The sequence below is a fragment of the Tamandua tetradactyla genome, chromosome 4 (genome assembly GCF_023851605.1).
Source record: "Tamandua tetradactyla isolate mTamTet1 chromosome 4, mTamTet1.pri, whole genome shotgun sequence".
NCBI classification, from domain to species: domain Eukaryota; kingdom Metazoa; phylum Chordata; class Mammalia; order Pilosa; family Myrmecophagidae; genus Tamandua; species Tamandua tetradactyla.
Genome location: NC_135330.1, coordinates 79,952,879 through 79,972,025, shown reverse-complemented (window position 1 = coordinate 79,972,025; position 19,147 = coordinate 79,952,879). Strand labels below are relative to the sequence as shown.

The window sequence follows — 19,147 nt, the reverse complement described above, 5'->3', positions numbered from 1 at the left end:
AACCATTCTGACAAGTAAACTGAGGCCATATCATTAAATGATGAAGAGTATCAGCTCTGAACACAGATAAGCCTAGGTCTGGTTGTGATACTCCTAATGTCCTTGGCCAGGTTGTTTAATGTTTAAAAACCTCATTTTTGTTATCTGTAAAACAAGGATGATACTACCTTACTTCACTGGGTTGTTTTGAGATTCAATGAGATAATACATTTAAAGCTCTTAGTCTGGTGTCTGGTAAGTGCTAAGTATTCAGTAAGATATGTGTCACCTATGTTAGTTCATGGATTTTTTATGACTGTGTTAATCGTTTTTTACACCCACTTTCCTTTCTATGAAATATGGGTTATGTTTTTCTGTATAAAGTGTATAATTATAATTGTGTGGTTGAAAATTCCTTGAGCTCTTCACAGGAAAATACAATTTCTATGATTGTGCTATCATTGACATTTTGCCCCATAATTGTCAATAAATTTTTAGCTCTGACTGCATTATCCTTGGCTACTCTTCATTCTGTCTCTATAACAGCAGAATACGTTATACCACTACCTTTCCCATAGTAACATGATCCTTAATGTTCCTTGGATAATGAAAAGTAGAATCAATATATGATGTTTGATATCGTGGGGACTTCAGTACCTTCTGAAAATGGTTGTGTCCAAACAACAGTATAATCTTTGAATAATTCAGAAAGGAGTAGTACTCAGTATATGGTATTTCCTTTCCTGAGGATTCTAGAAATAACTCAAAGTTCCCTTCAGTGTCTTTGAAACCTATTAACCAAAATAACAATAAAAATAATCATTGATTTTCTCAGGAAAAGTTCTTTGTCAATGACATTGTTATTGTATTTTAAACATTATCATGTTTTTAATTTTTAAAAAACTCATGACACTAATATAAGTAAATATTCCACTTTGGCTGACTTTTTTCTCCATATGATTATAAGCTTTGTTGTTGTTTGGTTCATTTGCATAGACAGGACCAGATGTGTATTGGGGAGGACAATCTGGGGAGTTTTAGGTTTAGGTGCCTTTGGGTTTCAGCTGAAAGAAGTCCCCACTGGAAAACACATCATCCCAACGATCCGTTCTCGTAGCAGCAAGCTGGTTACTGACTGTGTAACTGCTGTGAACCCTGATGATGTACTGTGAGTAGGAGGAGCAGGAAATAAGGTAAGAAAAAGGTCTGTTGTCCGCTGAATCGTTGGTGAAAATACTGAGCTTTTTAAAAATGTGAAATGAGAGTTAAAGGAAAAGGTTCAAATTATAATTTGTCCTTAAAAGTAAAAGCGCATTTCAGCAACATTTAAAAACAATTTTAAGGTTCAAATCTTTTATCTAACAGAGTTCAGTGTTAATATAAGTAATTAGGATAAGGCCCTGTGCCTCTTGCCAGCCTTATTTTCCCAAGAAACCTCCCTGGTTAATTCTTAGACCTCTCTTCTACAAACTCAACATATGAGCCTGTCTGCCCCTTTCTGGCTGTTTCCCTGATTCTTTCATCCATGCTTTCATCCTCCTGAAAAAGTTGTGAAATGGGACACAATTTGATCTACATCCCTCGCCCTGATCTCTCTTCTCATCTCCTAGGTTATTATGCCCTGGATATCATGCTGATGACACTCCTCTGGTATCGCAAATTCACTCTGTCCTTTTTTCTACCCATCCTCAAATGTGTTCCTCTTTCTGTTCCCTGCCTAGTGACTGGCACTACCATTTTAATTGCTCTAGCCAGTCTTCCTAGACTCCTTTCTTCCTTCACATCCTACCTTCTGGTCCTACTTAATCTCCTCTTGTCAATCTCTACCCTAGAGATTGTCACTACCCTAGTTGAAACCTATCTTCCTCACCCACATTATTACAGTAGCCTCCAAAGTAAGAAGATTGTCCAATCCCAGCTTTCACAATGCCACTACAGTGATTAAAAGTGAAAAACTTACCATATGTCACTCCCCTATCCCAAAATCTTGTTGAGTCCCCATCACCTGCAGTTTAAAATTCAAGCCTATTAGCATGGTCTTTAACCTGTTCCCTTCTTACCTCCGTAACCTTATTTACTGCCATCCCTCAAGACATACTTAAGCTAATTCTTAATGTAGTTCTTAATACATGTGCAGTTTCACACTTGTGTATCTGGCACAGGGATGGCAAATAAATATTTTTTTTAGCTAAATGGAATTAGTTTCTTCTTACCTACCCTTTGAAAGCATACTCAGATATTTTTTGGATTCTCTAAGGGCATTTGCTGATAAACAACAGGGAGAAAAATAAGAGTTTAAAAGCAAATAGCAGTATCTTGAAAAAAAATATCCAAAGTATTTCAAAGTAAAAATTGTATTCCTGGTATTCATTGAAAAATGATAGGTATGACTTCTTGTTGTCCTGTACTTTTTGCAGCACAAAACCCCCATTATCTCTTGTTTCCTTTTGCTAAAGCTGTCAGAATGTAGTATACTAGAAATAGGTGAGCTTTTACAGTGGGGATTTATTAACTTGCTAACTTGTATTCTGTGGCCCTGAAAATGTCCCAGTTAAGGCATCAATAAGATGATAACTTCTCTGAAGACAGGCTGCTGGCCTCTCGGGTTCCTCTGTCAGCTGGGAAGGCACATGGCTGGCATCTGCTGGTCCTTGTCTTCTGGATTCCATTGCTTCCAGCTTTCCATGTGTCCTTGCTTGCCCCTCCAGGCTGTCTCTTTTTGCTCTCTTTGGATGTTTCTCTCTGAGCGCTCTGGGCCTTTTCTGTCTTTTATCCTCATGTCGGGCTCCAGTAAAGGATGTAGATCTACCTTGAATGGACTGGATCGCATCTCAATTGAAACAACCTAATAAAAAGGCCCCACCCGCAATAGGCCTGCCCCAACAGGAGTGGATTAAAGGAACAGGGCCTTGGACTGTGCAAGGGTAGTTTAATGGTAGAATTCTTGCCTACCATGCCGGAGACCTGCATTTAATGTCCAGACCATGCACCTCCCTAAAAGAAAAAAAAAAAAAAAAGAGAGAGAGAGAGAGAGAACATGGTCTTTTCTGGAAAACAGAACAGCTTCAAACTGGCACACCTCTTATTCCCAAAAGTCACTATTCTTTTTAGGAAAACATTCCCCATCCTGACCTACCCCAACCTTTTCTCTTGCTAGAAGACCTTTTGGGCACTTTGTAATTTCTTTTACATAAGACCCCTTCAAGAATATAATGAAGCCTATAGATTCTGTCCTCTCAAGAAGTATACCTAGCTTAGTCAGGCCATGGTGACTCAGCAGGCAGAGTTCGTGGTGCCTGCTCATGTTAAAAAAATATATATATATGTATAATATATTAAAATTTTAAAATATTATTAAAAGAAAGATACTTTTTTCTAAAGAATTACAGTGTATGATGTATGGATTTGGGGATGACCAGAACCCTTACACTGGGTCAGTAGATATTCTTGAAGACCTTATCATAGAGTTCATCCCTGAAGTGACGCACAAGGCAATGTCAGTTAGAAGACAAGGTCAAGTGCAAGTTTAAGATAGCGTGTTCTTGATTCGAAAGGACCCGAGAAAGTTTGCTACGGTTAAAGGCTTAGTATGATTTAAGAATGGAAATGAGCCAGAAAAGCATTTGATGAAGCAAACTACGAATCTTGATACTTTTTGTACTTTATGAAGCTTTCTTATCTTCTGGAACAACTATATAAAGTAACTGCATAGTTTCTATAGTAAGGGCCTGTTATCTAACCATGAAAATGAAAGTTGGAGAAACACAGTTTTCATGTCTTCGATTTTAGAGTATTTGAGTCTTTAATTGCCTGCTTTTGTATTTTCATACTTGAATTGCTTATTGGTTTTATTGACCATATGTAAGTAAAAGTACTTTGCAGTTCATGTAATTCCTTCTAAGCTTCTAAGGATAAATGCTTTCAATATAATGAAAGTCATTGCCTAAAAAGTTGATGACAAGCTAAGCATTCAGGGTAGTGTTTTATTAACATATCTGTTAGTACTTACTTGTTCATTGTAGAAATATGTACTTGACTAAAACCATATGTGGCCATGGAAACTACTTGCAGTTTGGGAGATACAAGTTGTGTGTGTATTTAGCTATATTGTATTAAATTATTGCATTTAGCTTAAAATGCAAATTGAAATTGCATTTAAATGGATCACTGAATGTTACTGCCTGTGTAACTGAATGTTTTGTGTGCTGCTTACTCACATTATCTATAAGTTAGTACTTAGGAAAATTCTACTTTTTTAACCTATTGATGCAGGGACTAAAGTATGAAAAATTAAAAAAAAAAAAGGCGACAGAAAGGTTTAAAGGTGTTCATAAATAGTACCAAAAGGAATAATTGGCTACTTTGTGTTCACTGAGGTTTTTCTTATTCTGTCAGGCTGTTCTCTTCATGCGAATAGTTGAAGTCTGAATTTAGAGGAAGAAAATTTATAATAGAACAGCAAAAAAATCAGCAGACAATTAAAAGTTTGATAGCAAGTTAATATTTAGAATCATGCAATTCTATTGATGACAAAGAGCATTACAAGATGAATACATAGTAGTATGTATTAGTATTACAGGGATTGTTAAGATGACTTTTTTTTAATTTTTAAATTTTCTTTTTAAAATACCAAAAAAAGCACCAAACAAATGCGAACATTCTTATTTTGATCATTCTGTTCTCCACATATAATTAAGATGACTTTTTAAAAGTTTATATTTTTGATCATGGAAATAACAGTAGATGAGATTCTGAAGACTTGAAAGTACTTTTTCACTAGTGAACATAGCACATCTTTTAGGACTTATTACAATTTATAAATTATAGTGGTTGATATTTTTCTATATAACGGTTAATATCACAGAAGTTTACAAAGCTTAATTTTTTATAATAAATATTTAATGCTTTTACTATGGTAAATAAAAATAGCATGAATAAAAAGAAAACGTCATTTTATCTAACTTAGAAAATAGCAACTTTTCAGATTTCTTCCAGGTAGATTATTTAACCAATTTTTTTCTCTCGGATCACTACATTATTCTATATCTATATATTTATTCATAACCCTAATATCATTTAAACTCACTAAAGGTTTTAAGCTAATGTAAGTTTGAAGTTTTTCTTATTTCTTCCTGAGTCATTTCGTGATCAAGGAATGATTATTGTTTTAACCTCACAGATGATTCAGCTGATCGAGGGCAAAGCCTCTGCTTATGTATTTGCAAGCCCTGGATGTAAGAAGTGGGATACATGTGCTCCTGAAGTTATTTTACATGCTGTGGGAGGTTAGTCAATTTTAATTTGGGGAATTACAGTTTTATATTATGCTAAATAACAATATATATTATAATAATATGCTAGGTTTACCTAGATTTTTATTATTTAAGAGCTAAAAGGAGACTTGAGATTTATCTAGTCCAACCCCCAGTGTTGTTGATTACATTCACAATGCAGTGCTACCATCATCACCCTCATCCCAAATCATTTTTCTTTAAAGTTCCTCTTTTGGTCTTCAATCTATCTACTATGAATTTACCCTTTATTAATTATGGTTGCAATCTTTTTCATTTGTGTTTTCCTGAAAATTAAAATATGCATCATCATTATCATAATCTCACATTTAATCTTTTAATCCAATATTGAATATCTCAGGACTATAGTTAAAGCCCATGGAGTAAGAATTCTTTTAAAGTCTGACTGAACAGACATTACAAATGTATATATAAACTTAGATGGTTTTCAACGCCAAATAGAGATTAGTTCACATTTACTCTTAGTAAGTAGTGTTTTCCTAAAATTCTGTCAAATAAAAAGTGTTAACAGGACACTTTATTTTTAGTCTGTCATTTCTCAAATTATTTTATCAATATTAAATATAGTGATATAGCTAATAATCTTGTTGATATATCTGATAATATATTGATATATTAAATTGTATGATAAGGAATTTAAATTCTTCGTACAATTATATTTTATGATCATTCTTTTTTTATTTTTTTATTAAATTTTTAGTAATAAAACCAGGCAAAATACAGTATGAACATTCTTTTTCCTTTTATCACATAGTTGTATATTCATCATCATGATCATTTTTTAGAACTTTTGCATCAATTCAGAAAAAGAAATAAAAAGAAAACAGAAAAAAAATTCATACATACCATACCCCTTACCCTTCCCTTTCATTGATCACTAGCATTTCAATCTACTAAATTTATTTGAACCTTTGTACCCCCTTGTTCTAGTTTGCTAGCTGCCAGAATGCAACACACCAGAGACGGATTGGCTTTTAATAAAAGGGGATTTATTTTATTGGTTCTTCAGAGGAAAGGCAGCTAACTTTCCACTGAGGTTCTTTCTTACGTGGAAGGCACAGGATGGTCTCTGCTGGTCTTCTCTCCAGGCCCCTGGGTTCCAACAACTTTCCCCGGGGTGATTTCTTTCTCCATCTCCAAGGGCCCGGGCTGAGCTGCAAGTGCTGAGATGAGGAATGCCAAGCTGCTTAGACTGTGCTACATTACATTCTCTCATTTAAGCACAAGCCAATTAAATTAAACGTCACTCGTTGCAGCAGACACGCCTCCTAGCCGGCTGCAGATGTAATTAGCAACAGATGAGATTCACGTACCGCTGGCTTATGTCCGCAGCAACAAGACTAGGTATGCTCACCTGGCCAAGTTGACAACTGAATCTAACTAACACACCCCTATTATTTATTTATTTTTAATCCATATGTTTTACTCATCTGTCCATACCATAGATAAAAGACACATCAGACACAAGGTTTTCACAATCACTCAGTCAGCATTGCACAGGCTATATCATTATATAATCATCTTCAAGAAATGTGGCTACTGGAACACAGCTCTACATTTTCAGGCAGTTCCCTCCAGCCTCTCTGTTACACCTTAACTAAAAACGTGATATCTATTTAATAATAAGAATAACCTCCAGGATATCCTCTCGACTCTGTTTGGAATCTCTCAGCCATTGACACTTTATTTTGTCTCATCTCTCTCTGCCCCCTTTTGGTTGAGAAGGTTTTCTCAATCCCTTGGTGCTGATTCTCAGCTCATTCTAGGATTTTTGTCCCACGTTGCCAGGAAGGTTTACACCCCTAGGAGTCATGTCCCATGTAGAGAGGGGGAGTGCAGTGAGTTTTCTTGTTGTATTGGCTGAAAGAGAGAGGCCACATCCGAGCAACAAAAGAGGTTCTCTTTGGGGTGACTCTTAGGCCTAATTTTATGTAGGCTTAGTCTATCCTTTGCAGGGTTAAGTTTCATATGAACAAACCCCAAGATTGGGGGTTCAGCGTATTGCTTTGCTTGTCCCCACTGCTTGTGAGAATATCAAGAATTTTCCACTTGGGAAAGTTGAATTTTCCTTCTTTCTCACCACTCCCCAAAGGGGACTTTGCAAATACTTTTTTATTCACTGTTCAAATCCTTCTGGGATTTATCGAGGCATCACCTTGGGCAAACCTACAAAATCTCATGCCCTACTCAAGGTTCCATGAACTTATGGTGTTCAATTATGCTGTCCACATAAGTTATATTAGGAAATGTACTAATGAAATATAAATTTTGTACCAAGTAAACAATTTTTGCTTTAGTCTCACACATAAGTTAAAGTTTTAAAATATAATCATCTATTTTCAACACCCTGCAGTGTTGACATTCCTTTGTTCTTCCTCATGCAAAAATATTTTTAAATTTGTACATAGTCACTATCATTATACACTCCAGGCATTCCTAGATTATACCATTTATGATCATTCTTTACTTAAGTTCTTAGCAAATAAATTGTCAATATTAAATAGTAGAATGAAGAAAGCACTTTTGAAAATGGTGATAGTGGTGACAGAGTATAACCAATAGGAAAAATAGTCAACTCAGGAAAAGAGAGCAAACAAATTTCATCGTTTGAGTCTACTATGTAATTAACTCTATTGATTGAGTTCTTATTAAAGTTGGATTGATACCAAGAAATCTAAATTTAAAATGCTGAATGAAAATAATTTTAACAGAAAAAAAAATAATCTTTTATCTTTCACTTAGTTTAAACATTGCTTTATAGTTTTAAATTTAAAGTTTAAAGTAGATTATAGTCTTAATCTTTATGGTCACTCATTTCTTCCTTATTTTGTCCAGAATTAATTGGGTGCTATTGGACAGGGAAACAGCAGCTACTTAAAAATAACTGGAAACATAATGATCCAGGCAAGCATTAAGATTAAATTAATGTTTTTATCTCTGGGCAAGTTAACTGATATCTGTAGATATCGGTTTTTCTTGATAGCAAGAAATCTAAATTGAAAATGCTAAATGAAATTAACTTTAACAAGAAGAAAAAGATAATCTTTTATTCTTCACTTAGTTTAAACATTGCTTTATAGTTTTAAATTTAAAGTTTAAATTAAAAATTTACAGTGGATTTAAGTCTTAATCTTTATGGTCGTTCATTTCTTCCTTATTTTATCCAGAATTAATTGGGTACTAGTGGAAAGAAAAGCAAAAGCCACTTAAAAATAACTAGAAACATAATAATCCAACCAGGCATTAACACTGTATTGATTTTTTTTTCTATAGGCAAGTTAACTGATACCCATGGAAATGCCCTTCAGTATAACAAGGAAGGGAAGCATATGAACTCTGCAGGAGTCCTGGCCACACTGAGAAATTATGACTACTATGCAAGCCGAGTTCCAGAATCTGTTAAGAATGCACTTGTTCCTTAAAGGAGAGTCTTATTTACTTAGGAAAATGACTTGATTCTAAGAATAATACATATAATGATTAATAGGTTGGAATTAGAGCTTCACGTTTACTTTATTCATTGGTGATCAACAATTCGATTTAGTTACTTAGGAGTAGAAAATAGAATTAAAGAGTTTGTCTTGACTAATTAATCAACCAGACCAACTTTGAAATTTGGAGAATTTATAGTCAGTATATTATATTTTTTCCTCCTGTTATTCAGAGAAATGAAAGGTTTGGTTCCAAATGATTACCAAAGTCAATTGTTTAATCAACATTCCTATCAAGCAAGCCATATTTCTTTAGGGTACAGAACAATAAGTTGTTACAGGAAACTTAGTGTAGCCTAATAATTTTTAAAGTTTTTCTACTTCAGTTATATATACACTAAAATACAATTGTGTATGTTGATGAAACAGATCTGAAAAATTTCTTTATAATAAATTATTTAATTTTAGTTCTTTTTGTCTATTCACAGGTTTTACTTAAATATTTAAAAAATTGTAAATTCTCTACTGAGAGATTAGTACATTCTTAAGGTGTCATTGTAATGCTGTGGAAAGTTAGGTAATAGCCTTTACTCTTCTGATGAGTGATTATAAGTTGTTAAATCAATATTATCCTGATATTCTACCTAAATTTTTATTTTTTAGATCTAGCCATTGTTTCAATGAAATTTTTCTGTTCCTGAATTAAACATGTGATTTAAGGTAATGGTTCCCAAACCCAACTGTAGTCAGCATCACCTAGGAAGTTTTAAAAATATACAGATTCATAGTCTCCATCAAGTGCTTTCCAGTTTATATTTTTTTGAGAGGCTACTCAGGGGATTTTGATCATCTGTTTAAGTTTAAAACTCACAGGATATATAGTACTATCTTAAAGGGGCAACATAATCTAGCAGGAAGAGGTTTCTGTGGTTTTAATACCTCGAACCACTTCCTCTTAAAACTCTTTTCTTAGCTGTTCTGATTTTCTTCTTACCTCTTCTAGCTACTCTGAGTCCCTTTCTTCATTTCTTTTTCTCTTCCTTCCCTCCAGTCTCAATACTTGTTAGGATGCTGTTCTAGGTTCTCTCTACATTTTTTTTTTTTTAACATGGGCAGGCACCGGGACCCGAACCCGGTCCTCGGGCATGGCAGGCAAGCACTTTTACCTGCTGAGCCACTGTGACCTGCCCGCTCTCTACATTCTTACTGTGGATGACCTAATCCACACTTATGGCTTCACATAGGACTTTCATGTTCATAATTCCAAAGTCTGTATCTATCTTAGAACTGTCAAACTGTAGATCTGTACACCCAAAAGCCTACTTAGATTTTTTTTACAGGTATTGGTTAATTATTATGCCTAAAACTACTCTTTATTCATGTCCACTCTTTAAAATAAATTATTTTTAAACAAACCCCAAGGTGATCCTGGTAATCAGCAAGGTTTGGAAATTACTGCTTTAATCCTTTATTTCTCTCAAATAACAGAAATCTTTATGTATCAATAGTAGATTAGACCTAATTAAAAAAAAAGTCTAAGTGCAACATGAGAATAACTTGGAAGGTATTTTTATGGACTCCTATACAAAAGTTATCCAAGCCAAATATTAGGAGTCTTTATCTTCTTCCATTCCCATTGCCTCTCCATTAATTTACACCCTAACAACCCCTTGTTTCTTCCTTGAATTACTCCTGTCTTCTGAATTAATCTTGCTGCCTGCACTCTAACTTCTTTCCAATACTCCCAATCTTTAGGGGTATTTGGGCTATGCTCATTCTAATTTTTTCATGTTGGAAGTGGCTGTTGAATAATATGGGATGGGGGATGGAACTAGTTGATGTTCTTGGAGATGCTGGCCACTCTGGGTTTCAGGGCTTATCTGGCCCAAGAACCCATTTGGAGATTGTAGGTTTCTGGAATGCAATCTTTTTTTTTTTATTGTGAAATATAACATACATACAAAAAAGCAATAAATTTCCACAAACATTTTAACTAGTAGCTATAGAACAGATTTTAAAGTTTGCTATGCATTACGGTTCCACCATTTTTTATTTTTTCTTCTAGCTGCTCCAAGATACTGGAGACCAACAGAAATATCAATATAATGATTCAGCAGTCATACTCATTTGTTAAATCCTATCTTCTCTATTATACTCTTCCTTCTCTTTAAATAATATATATACATAAAAGCAATAAATTTCAAAGTAAAATAGCAACAATTAGTTGTAGAACAGATTTCAGAGCTTGGTATGGTTTACAATTCCACAATTTTAGGTTTTTATTTGTAGCTGATCTAAAGTGCTGGAGGCTAAGAGAAATATTAGTATAATGATTCAGCACTCATACTCATTAGTTAAGCCTGAATTTCTCTGTATAACTCACCATCACCTTTGATATTTCTCCCACACTTTCAGTTATTTGTTCTATACCCATTCAAAATTCTTCATGTTGGAAGAGGCTGTCGATAGTATGGAATAGGGGGATGGAACCAGTTAATGTTCTGGAGGGAATGGCCCCTCTGCATTTCAGGACTTATCTGGTTCAGGGACCCATCTGGAGGTTGTAGGTTTGGAGAGTTACCCTACTGCATGGAATCTTTCTAGAATTTATATAATGCCCTAGGTATTCTGTAGGATTGGCAGGAATGGTTTTGGTTGGGATTTGACCAGTTATGATTCATAGCAATGTCTAACTGAAGTATATATAACACTGACCTCCAATGTATCCTCCCAACGATTTGAACACTCTCAGCCACTGATATCTTATTTCTTACACTTCTTTTTTATTTATTTATTTATTTATTTTTTATTAATCAAAAAAAGAAGAGAAATTAACACAACATTTAGAAATCATTCCATTCTACACATGCACTCAGTAATTCTTAGTATCATCACATAGATGTATGATCATCATTTCTTAATACATTTGCATTGATTTAGGAAAAGAACTAGCAAAACAGCAGAAAAAGATATAGAATGTTAATATAGAGAAGAGAATTAAAATAATAATACTAATAAAAAATATATATATATATAAAAGGAAAAAGAAAAAAAACAAAAACAAAAGATACAAACAAACAAACCAACAAACAAAAAACTATATTTCAGGTGCAGCTTCATTCAGTGTTCCAACATAGTTACATTACACTTAGGTATTATTGTGCTGTCCATTTTTGAGTTTTTGTATTTAGTCCTGTTGCATAGTCTGTATCCCTTCAGCTCCAATTACCCATTATCTTACCCTGTTTCTAACTCCTGCTGGTCTCTGTTACCAATGATATATTCCAAGCTGATTCTCGAATGTCGGTTCACATCAGTGGGACCATACAGTATTTGTCCTTTAGTTTTTGACTAGACTCACTCAGCATAATGTTCTCTAGGTCCATCCATGTTATTACATGCTTCATAAGTTTAGTCTGTCTTAAAGCTGCATAATATTCCATCGTAGGTATACGCCACAGTTTGTTTAGCCACTCGTCTGTTGATGGACATTTTGGCTGTTTCCATCTCTTTGCAATTGTAGATAATGCTGCTATAAACACTGGTGTGCAAATGTCCGTCTGTGTCTTTGCCCTTAAGTCCTTTGAGTAGATACCTAGCAGTGGTATTGCTGGGTCGTAATCCATTCTGCCAGTCTATGTCTTTTGATTGGGAAATTCAGTCCATTAACTTTTAGTGTTATTACTGTTTGGATACTATTTTCCTCTACCATTTTGGCTTTTGTATTATATATATCATATCTGATTTTCCTTCTTTCTACACTTTACTCCATACCTCTCTCTTCTGTCTTTTCGTATCTGACTCTAGTGCTCCCTTTAGTATTTCTTGCAGAGCTGGTCTCTTGGTCACAAATTCTCTCAGTGACTTTTTGTCTATAAATGTTTTAATTTCTCCTTCATTTTTGAAGGATAATTTTTCTGGATATAGAAGTCTTGGTTGGCAGTTTTTCTCTTTTAGTAATTTAAATATATCATCCCACTGTCTTCTAGCTTCCATGGTTTCTGCTGAGAAATCTACACATAGTCTTATTGGGTTTCCCTTGTATGTGACAGATTGTTTTTCTCTTGCTGCTTTCAAGATCCTCTCTTTCTCTTTGACCTCTGACATTCTAACTAGTAAGTGTCTTGGAGAACGCCTATTTGGGTCTATTCTCTTTGGGGTGCGCTGCACTTCTTGGATCTGTAAATTTAGGTCTTTCATAAGAGTTGGGAAATTTTCAGTGATAATTTCTTCCATTACTTTTTCTCCTCCTTTTCCCTTCTCTTCTCCTTCTGGGACACCCACAACACGTATATTTGTGCGCTTCATGTTGTCATTCAGTTCCCTGATCCCCTGCTCAAGTTTTTCCATTCTTTTCCCTATAGTTTCTGTTTCTTTTTGGAATTCAGATGTTCCATCCTCCAGTTCACTAATTGTAGCTTCTGTCTCTTTAGATCTACCATTGTAGGTATCCATCGTTTTTTCCATTTTTTCTTCTTTGTCCTTCACTCCCATAAGTTCTGTGATTTGTTTTTTCAGAATTTCTATTTCTTCTTTTTGTTCAGCCCATGTCTTCTTCATGTCCTCCCTCAATTTATTGATTTGGTTTTTGAAGAGTTTTTCCATTTCTGTTCGTATATTCAGCATTAGTTGTCTCAACTCCTGTATCTCATTTGAACTATTGGTTTGTTCCTTTGACTGGGCCATATCTTCAATTTTCCGAGCGTCATCCATTATTTTCTGCTGGTGTCTGAGCATTTGATCAGATTTCCCTGGGTGTGGGACCCGGCTGGTTGAAAGTTTTTTCTGTGAAATCTCTGGGCTCTGTTTTTCTTTTCCTGCCCAGTAGGTGGCGCTCGTGGCGCTCGCCTGTCTGCGGGTCCCACCAGTAAAAGATGCTGTGGCTCCTTTAACTTGCCAATCCGAATCTCGCAGTCGGCCTGGGAAACCGCGCGTGGAGGGGGGGTCGCCGGCCGCCGCAGCTTGGGGGAGTGCCGGTCCAAATTGCCCAGCTGGCCCGAGACGCCAAGCGTGGTGGGAGGGCCCCACTATCCAACGTTCCCAGTCAGACTGGGGAGCCACGTGCGTGGGGGGGACCCCAGTCACCAGCCGCCCGGCCGGGAAAACACGTGCCCCTCGGGTATCTCACCGCAGCGGATTCTCCCTGCCCATTCAGCTGTTCCAGAATGGGGTACGATGTCTTTTTGGTCTTTGTCGTGGCTCCGGGAGCTGTTTCGTATTGTTTCTGTTTCTTTAGTTGCTGTTCTGGAGGAGGAACTAAGACCCGCATGTCTTACTAAGCTGCCATCTTCTCCGGAAGCTGTTCTTACACTTCTTTCCCCCCTTTTGGTCAGGATGGCATTGTTGATTCTATGGTGCCAGGGCCAGGCTCATCACTAGGGGTCATCTCCCATGCCACCATGGAGACTTTTATCCCTGGATGTCATGTCCCATGTAGTGGGGAATTTCATTTGCAGAATTGGGCTTAGAAATAAGAGAAAGGCTGCATCTGAGCAACAAAAGAGGTCCTCTGGGTGTGGCTCTTAGGCGTACTTGTAGGTAGGCCAAGCTTCTCTGCCACATACATAAGGTTAACAACAGTAAGCCTCAAGATCAAGGGATTGGCCTATTGATTTGGGTGTCCTTGATGTTTGGCACAGTATTGAGTGCCAGTAATGAAGTTTATTACTTCTAATATTTTTCTCCCATTCCTCAAAGGACTTTGCCAATACTTTTTGATTATCTGCTTAATATACTCTGGGATGTATCCAGGCATTACATTAAACTGTACAGAATTACAGGCTCTCATTCTTGTTCTGGGTCCCTATGTTTGGATTGGTTAAACACATTGAGTTAGATTATGTGCTATAAGGGACCTAAGTTCTGGATATAATAAAACCTTCTTCCTTTGGTCTCAAAGGATAGGTGAGGTTCTAAATTATAGTCAGTGTCTTCCTTAACCCTGTATTCTGAATTACCTTAATCCCCACAGTGCTGGCTTGAAAGGATTATGTACCCTAGGAAAGCCATGTTATAATCTGGTCCATCCTCTGGAGGCAGCCTTTCTTTTAAACCCTATTCAGTACTATAGGTTGGAAGCTTGATTAGATTATCTCCACTATAATATATATCTTGTTTTCTTGTTTTTTTCAATTTTTAAACTTTTTAAAAGCATAACAACATTACCATATGATCCATTCTTGATATATTATCAATAACTCACTATATCATGACATAGTTGTACATTCATCACCATGATCATTTCCTATAACATTTGCATCCTTTCAGAAAAAGAAATAAAAAGAAAAAACTCATACATACCATACCCCACACCCCTCCCTCTCATTGTCCACCTGTACTTCCACTTACCCAATATATTTTAGCCTTTATTTCACCTATTTTTTTCTATACCCCTTACCACTCCCTTTCATTGATCACTAGCATTTCAATCTACTAAGTTTACTTTAACATTTGTTCCTCATATTATCTATTTACTTTTAATCCATATGTTTTACTCATCTGTCCATACCATGATAAAAGGAGCTTCAGACACAAGGCTTTCACAATCACACAATCACACTGTGAAAGCCATATCATTATAATCGTCTTCAAGAAGTGTGGGTGGGGCAGGCCATGGTGGCTCAGCAGGCAGGAATGCTTGCCTGCGATGCCAGAGAACCTGGGTTCAATTCCTGGTGCCTGCCTGTGCAAAAAAAAAAAAAAAAAAAGGGTGGTGGAACACAGCCCTACGTTTTCAGACACTTCCCTCCAGCCTCTTCAATACACCTTAACTAAAAAGGTAATATCTATGCATAAGAATAACCTCCAGGATAACCTCTCAACTCTGTTTGAAATCTCTGTGCCATCGACACTTTATTTTGTCTCATTTCTCTCTGCCCCCTTTTGATTGAGAAGTTTTTCTCAGTCCCTTGATGCTGAGGGCCAGCTCATTCCCGGATTTCTGTCCCATGTTGCCAGGAATGTTTACACCCCTAGAAGTCATGTCCCATGTAGAGATGGGGAGGGCAGAGAGTTTGCTTGTCATGTTGGCTGAGAGAGAAAAGCCTTATTTGAGCAACAAAAGAGGTTCTCTGGGGGGATTCTTAGGCCTAATTTTAAGCAGGCTTAGCCTATCCTTTGCGGGGTTAATTTCTATATGAACAAACTCTAAGATTTAAGGCTCAGCCTATTGCTTTAGTTGTCCCCACTGCTTGTGAGAATATCAGGAATTCTCCAAATGGGGAAGCTGAATCTTCCCCCTTTCTCATCATTCCCCCAAGGGGACTTTGCAAATACTTTTTTAGTCACTGTTCAAATCACTCTGGGATTTATCAGGGCATCACTCTGGGCAAACCTACAAAATCTCATGCCCTACCCAAGGTTCTATGTACTTATAGTGTTTAATTAAACTGTCCACATAAGTTATATTAGGAAATTCACTAGTCAAAATATAAATTTTGTACCAAATAAATAATTTTTTTTTTTTTTTCTCTTAGAATTATTTTTATTTCTGCAAGGGCTGTAGTAATGTCTATCTCTTTTTTTTTTTTTTTTTTACTTTTTTTTTATTAATTAAAAAAAGAATTAACAAAACAATTAGAAATCATTCCAATCTACATGTACAATCAGTAATTCTTAATAACATCACATAGTTGCATATTCATCATTTCTTAGTACATTTGCATCGATTTAGAAAAAGAAATAAAAAGACAACAGAATAAGAATTAAAACAATAATAGAAAGAAAAAAAACAAAAAAAACAAAAACAAAAAACCTATACCTCACATGCAGCTTCATTCAGTGTTTTAACATAATTGCATTACAATTGGGTAGTATTGTGCTGTCCATTTCTGAGTTTTTATATCCAGTCCCGTTGTACAGTCTGTATCCCTTCATCTCCAATTATCCCTTCTCTCTCTTTTTTTTTTTTTTAATTAACGGAAAAAAAGAAATTAACCCAACATTTAGAGATCATACCATTCTACACATGCAATCATTAATTCTTAACATCATCACATAGATGCATGATCATCATTTCTTAGTACATTTGCATTGGTTTAGAAGAACTAGCAACATAACCGAAAAAGATATAGAATGTTAATATAGAGAAAAAAATAAAAGTAATAATAGTAAAATCAAAACAAAACAACACAAAACAAAACATAACTCCTGCTGAACTCTGTTACCAATGACATATTTCAAGTTTATTCTCGAATGTCCGTTCACATCAGTGGGACCATACAGTATTTGTCCTTTAGTTTTTGGCTGGATTCACTCAGCATAATATTCTCTAGGTCCATCCATGTTATTACATGGTTCATAAGTTTATCTTGTCTTAAAGCTGCATAATATTCCATCGTATGTATATACCACAGTTTGTTTAGCCACTCTTCTGTTGATGGAGATTTTGGCTGTTTCCATCTCTTTGCAATTGTAAATAATGCTGCTATAAACATTGGTGTGCAAATGTCCGTTTGTGTCTTTGCCCTTAAGTCCTTTGAGTAGATACCTAGCAATGGTATTGCTGGGTCGTATGGCAATTCTATATTCAGCTTTTTGAGGAACCGCCAAACTGCCTTCCACAGTGGTTGCACCCTTTGACATTCCCACCAACAGTGGATAAGTGTGCCTCTTTCTCCGCATCCTCTCCAGCACTTGTCATTTTCTGTTTTGTTGATAATGGCCATTCTGGTGGGTGTGAGATGATATCTCATTGTGGTTTTGATTTGCATTTCTCTAATGGCCCCAAATAAATAATTTTTGCTACAGTCTCATGCAGAAGTTAATTTTTAAAAAAATTTTTTACTAATTAAAAAGAAAAGTACAAGAAAGAAACACAAATATTCTTAACATATGATAATGCCATTCTACATATATAATCAGTAATTCACAATATCATCACATAGTTGCATATTCATCATCATGATCATTTCTTAGAACATTTACATCAATTCAGAAAGAGAAATAAAAAGACAACAGAAAAATAAAACGAAAACAGAAAAAAATATTATACATACCATACCCTTACCCCTCCCTTTCACTGATCACTAACATTTCAAACTAAATTTATTTTAACATTTGTTCCTCCTATTATTTATTTTTATTCCATATGTTCTACCCATCTGTTGACAAGGTAGATATAAGGAGCATCAGACACAAGGTTTTCACAATCACACAGTCACATTGTGAAAGCTATATCATTACACAATCATCATCAAGAAACATTACTACTGGAACACAGCTCTATATTTTCAGGCAGTTCCTTCCAGCCTCTCCATTACATCTTGAATAACAAGGTGATATCTACTCAATGCGTAAGAATAACCTCCAGGATAATCTCTCTACTCTGTTTGGAATCTCTCAGACATTGACACTTTGTTTCATTTCACTCTTCCCCCTTTTGGTCGAGAAAGCTTTCCCTTGATGCTGAGTCTCAGCTCATTCTGGGATTTCTGTCCCACGTTGCCAGGAAGGTCCACACCCCTGGGAGTCATGTCCCACGTAGACAAGGGGAGGGTGGTAAGTTTGCTTGTTGTGTTAGCTGGAGAGAGAGGTCACATCTGAGCAACAAAAGAGGTTTTCTTGGGGGTGACTCTTAGGCCTAATTTTAAGTAGGCTTGACGTATCCTTTGTGGGGTTAAGTTTCATATGAACAAACCCCAAGACTGGGAGCTCAACCTATAGCTTTGGTTGTCCACACTGCTTGTGAGAATATCAAGAATTCAACTTGGGAAAGTTGAATTTTCCCTCGTTCTCATCATTTCCTGAAGGGGACTTTGCAAACACTTTTCCACTCACTAATCAAATCACTCTGGGATTCATCAGGGCATCACTCTGGACAAACCAACAAAATCTCATGTCCTACCCAAGGTTCCATGTACTTATGTTGTTCAACCAAGCTATCTACATAAGTTATATTGGGAAATGCACTAGTCAAAATATAAATTTTGTACCAAATAAACATTTTTTTGCTTTAGTCTCACATTTAAAATTTAAAGTTGAAATTTAAAAATATTAATTACCATCTATTTTCAGCACCCTGAAGTAATGACATTCCTTTGGTCTTCCTCATGCAAAAACATTTTTTAAATTTGTACATTTAGTCACTATCGTTATACACTCTAGGCATTCCTAGATTATACTATCACAGTCTTTATCATCTATCTTCCTTGTGATTTCATTTGTGCCCCCAGCCCTCCTTCCTCTATCATTCTCACATTCAACTTCATTCAGTGTACTAACATTATTGTATTACACTTAGGTAGTATTGTGTTATCCATTTCTGAACTTTTCCAATTAGTCCTGTTGCACAATCTGTATCCATTCAGCTCCAATTACACAATATCTACCCTATTTCTATCTCCTAATGGTCTCTGTTCTTTTTTGTTTTGCTTTGTTTTTTATTTTTTGTTTTTAAAAAGCTTTGAGGAACTAAATACATATGTC

At 35.7% G+C, this 19,147-nt stretch overlaps 1 protein-coding gene across 1 annotated transcript; it reads left to right on the top strand.

The window, feature by feature from the left end:
- The first annotated feature begins 616 nt into the window (after positions 1-616).
- Positions 617-8,881, top strand: BPNT1 (3'(2'), 5'-bisphosphate nucleotidase 1). Its single transcript, XM_077157877.1, is given in 3 exon segments — positions 617-1,172; positions 5,159-5,264; positions 8,565-8,881. Coding segments are annotated over 3 exon segments (492 nt in total). The 5' UTR covers positions 617-935; the 3' UTR covers positions 8,714-8,881.
- Positions 8,882-19,147: the final 10,266 nt, after the last annotated feature.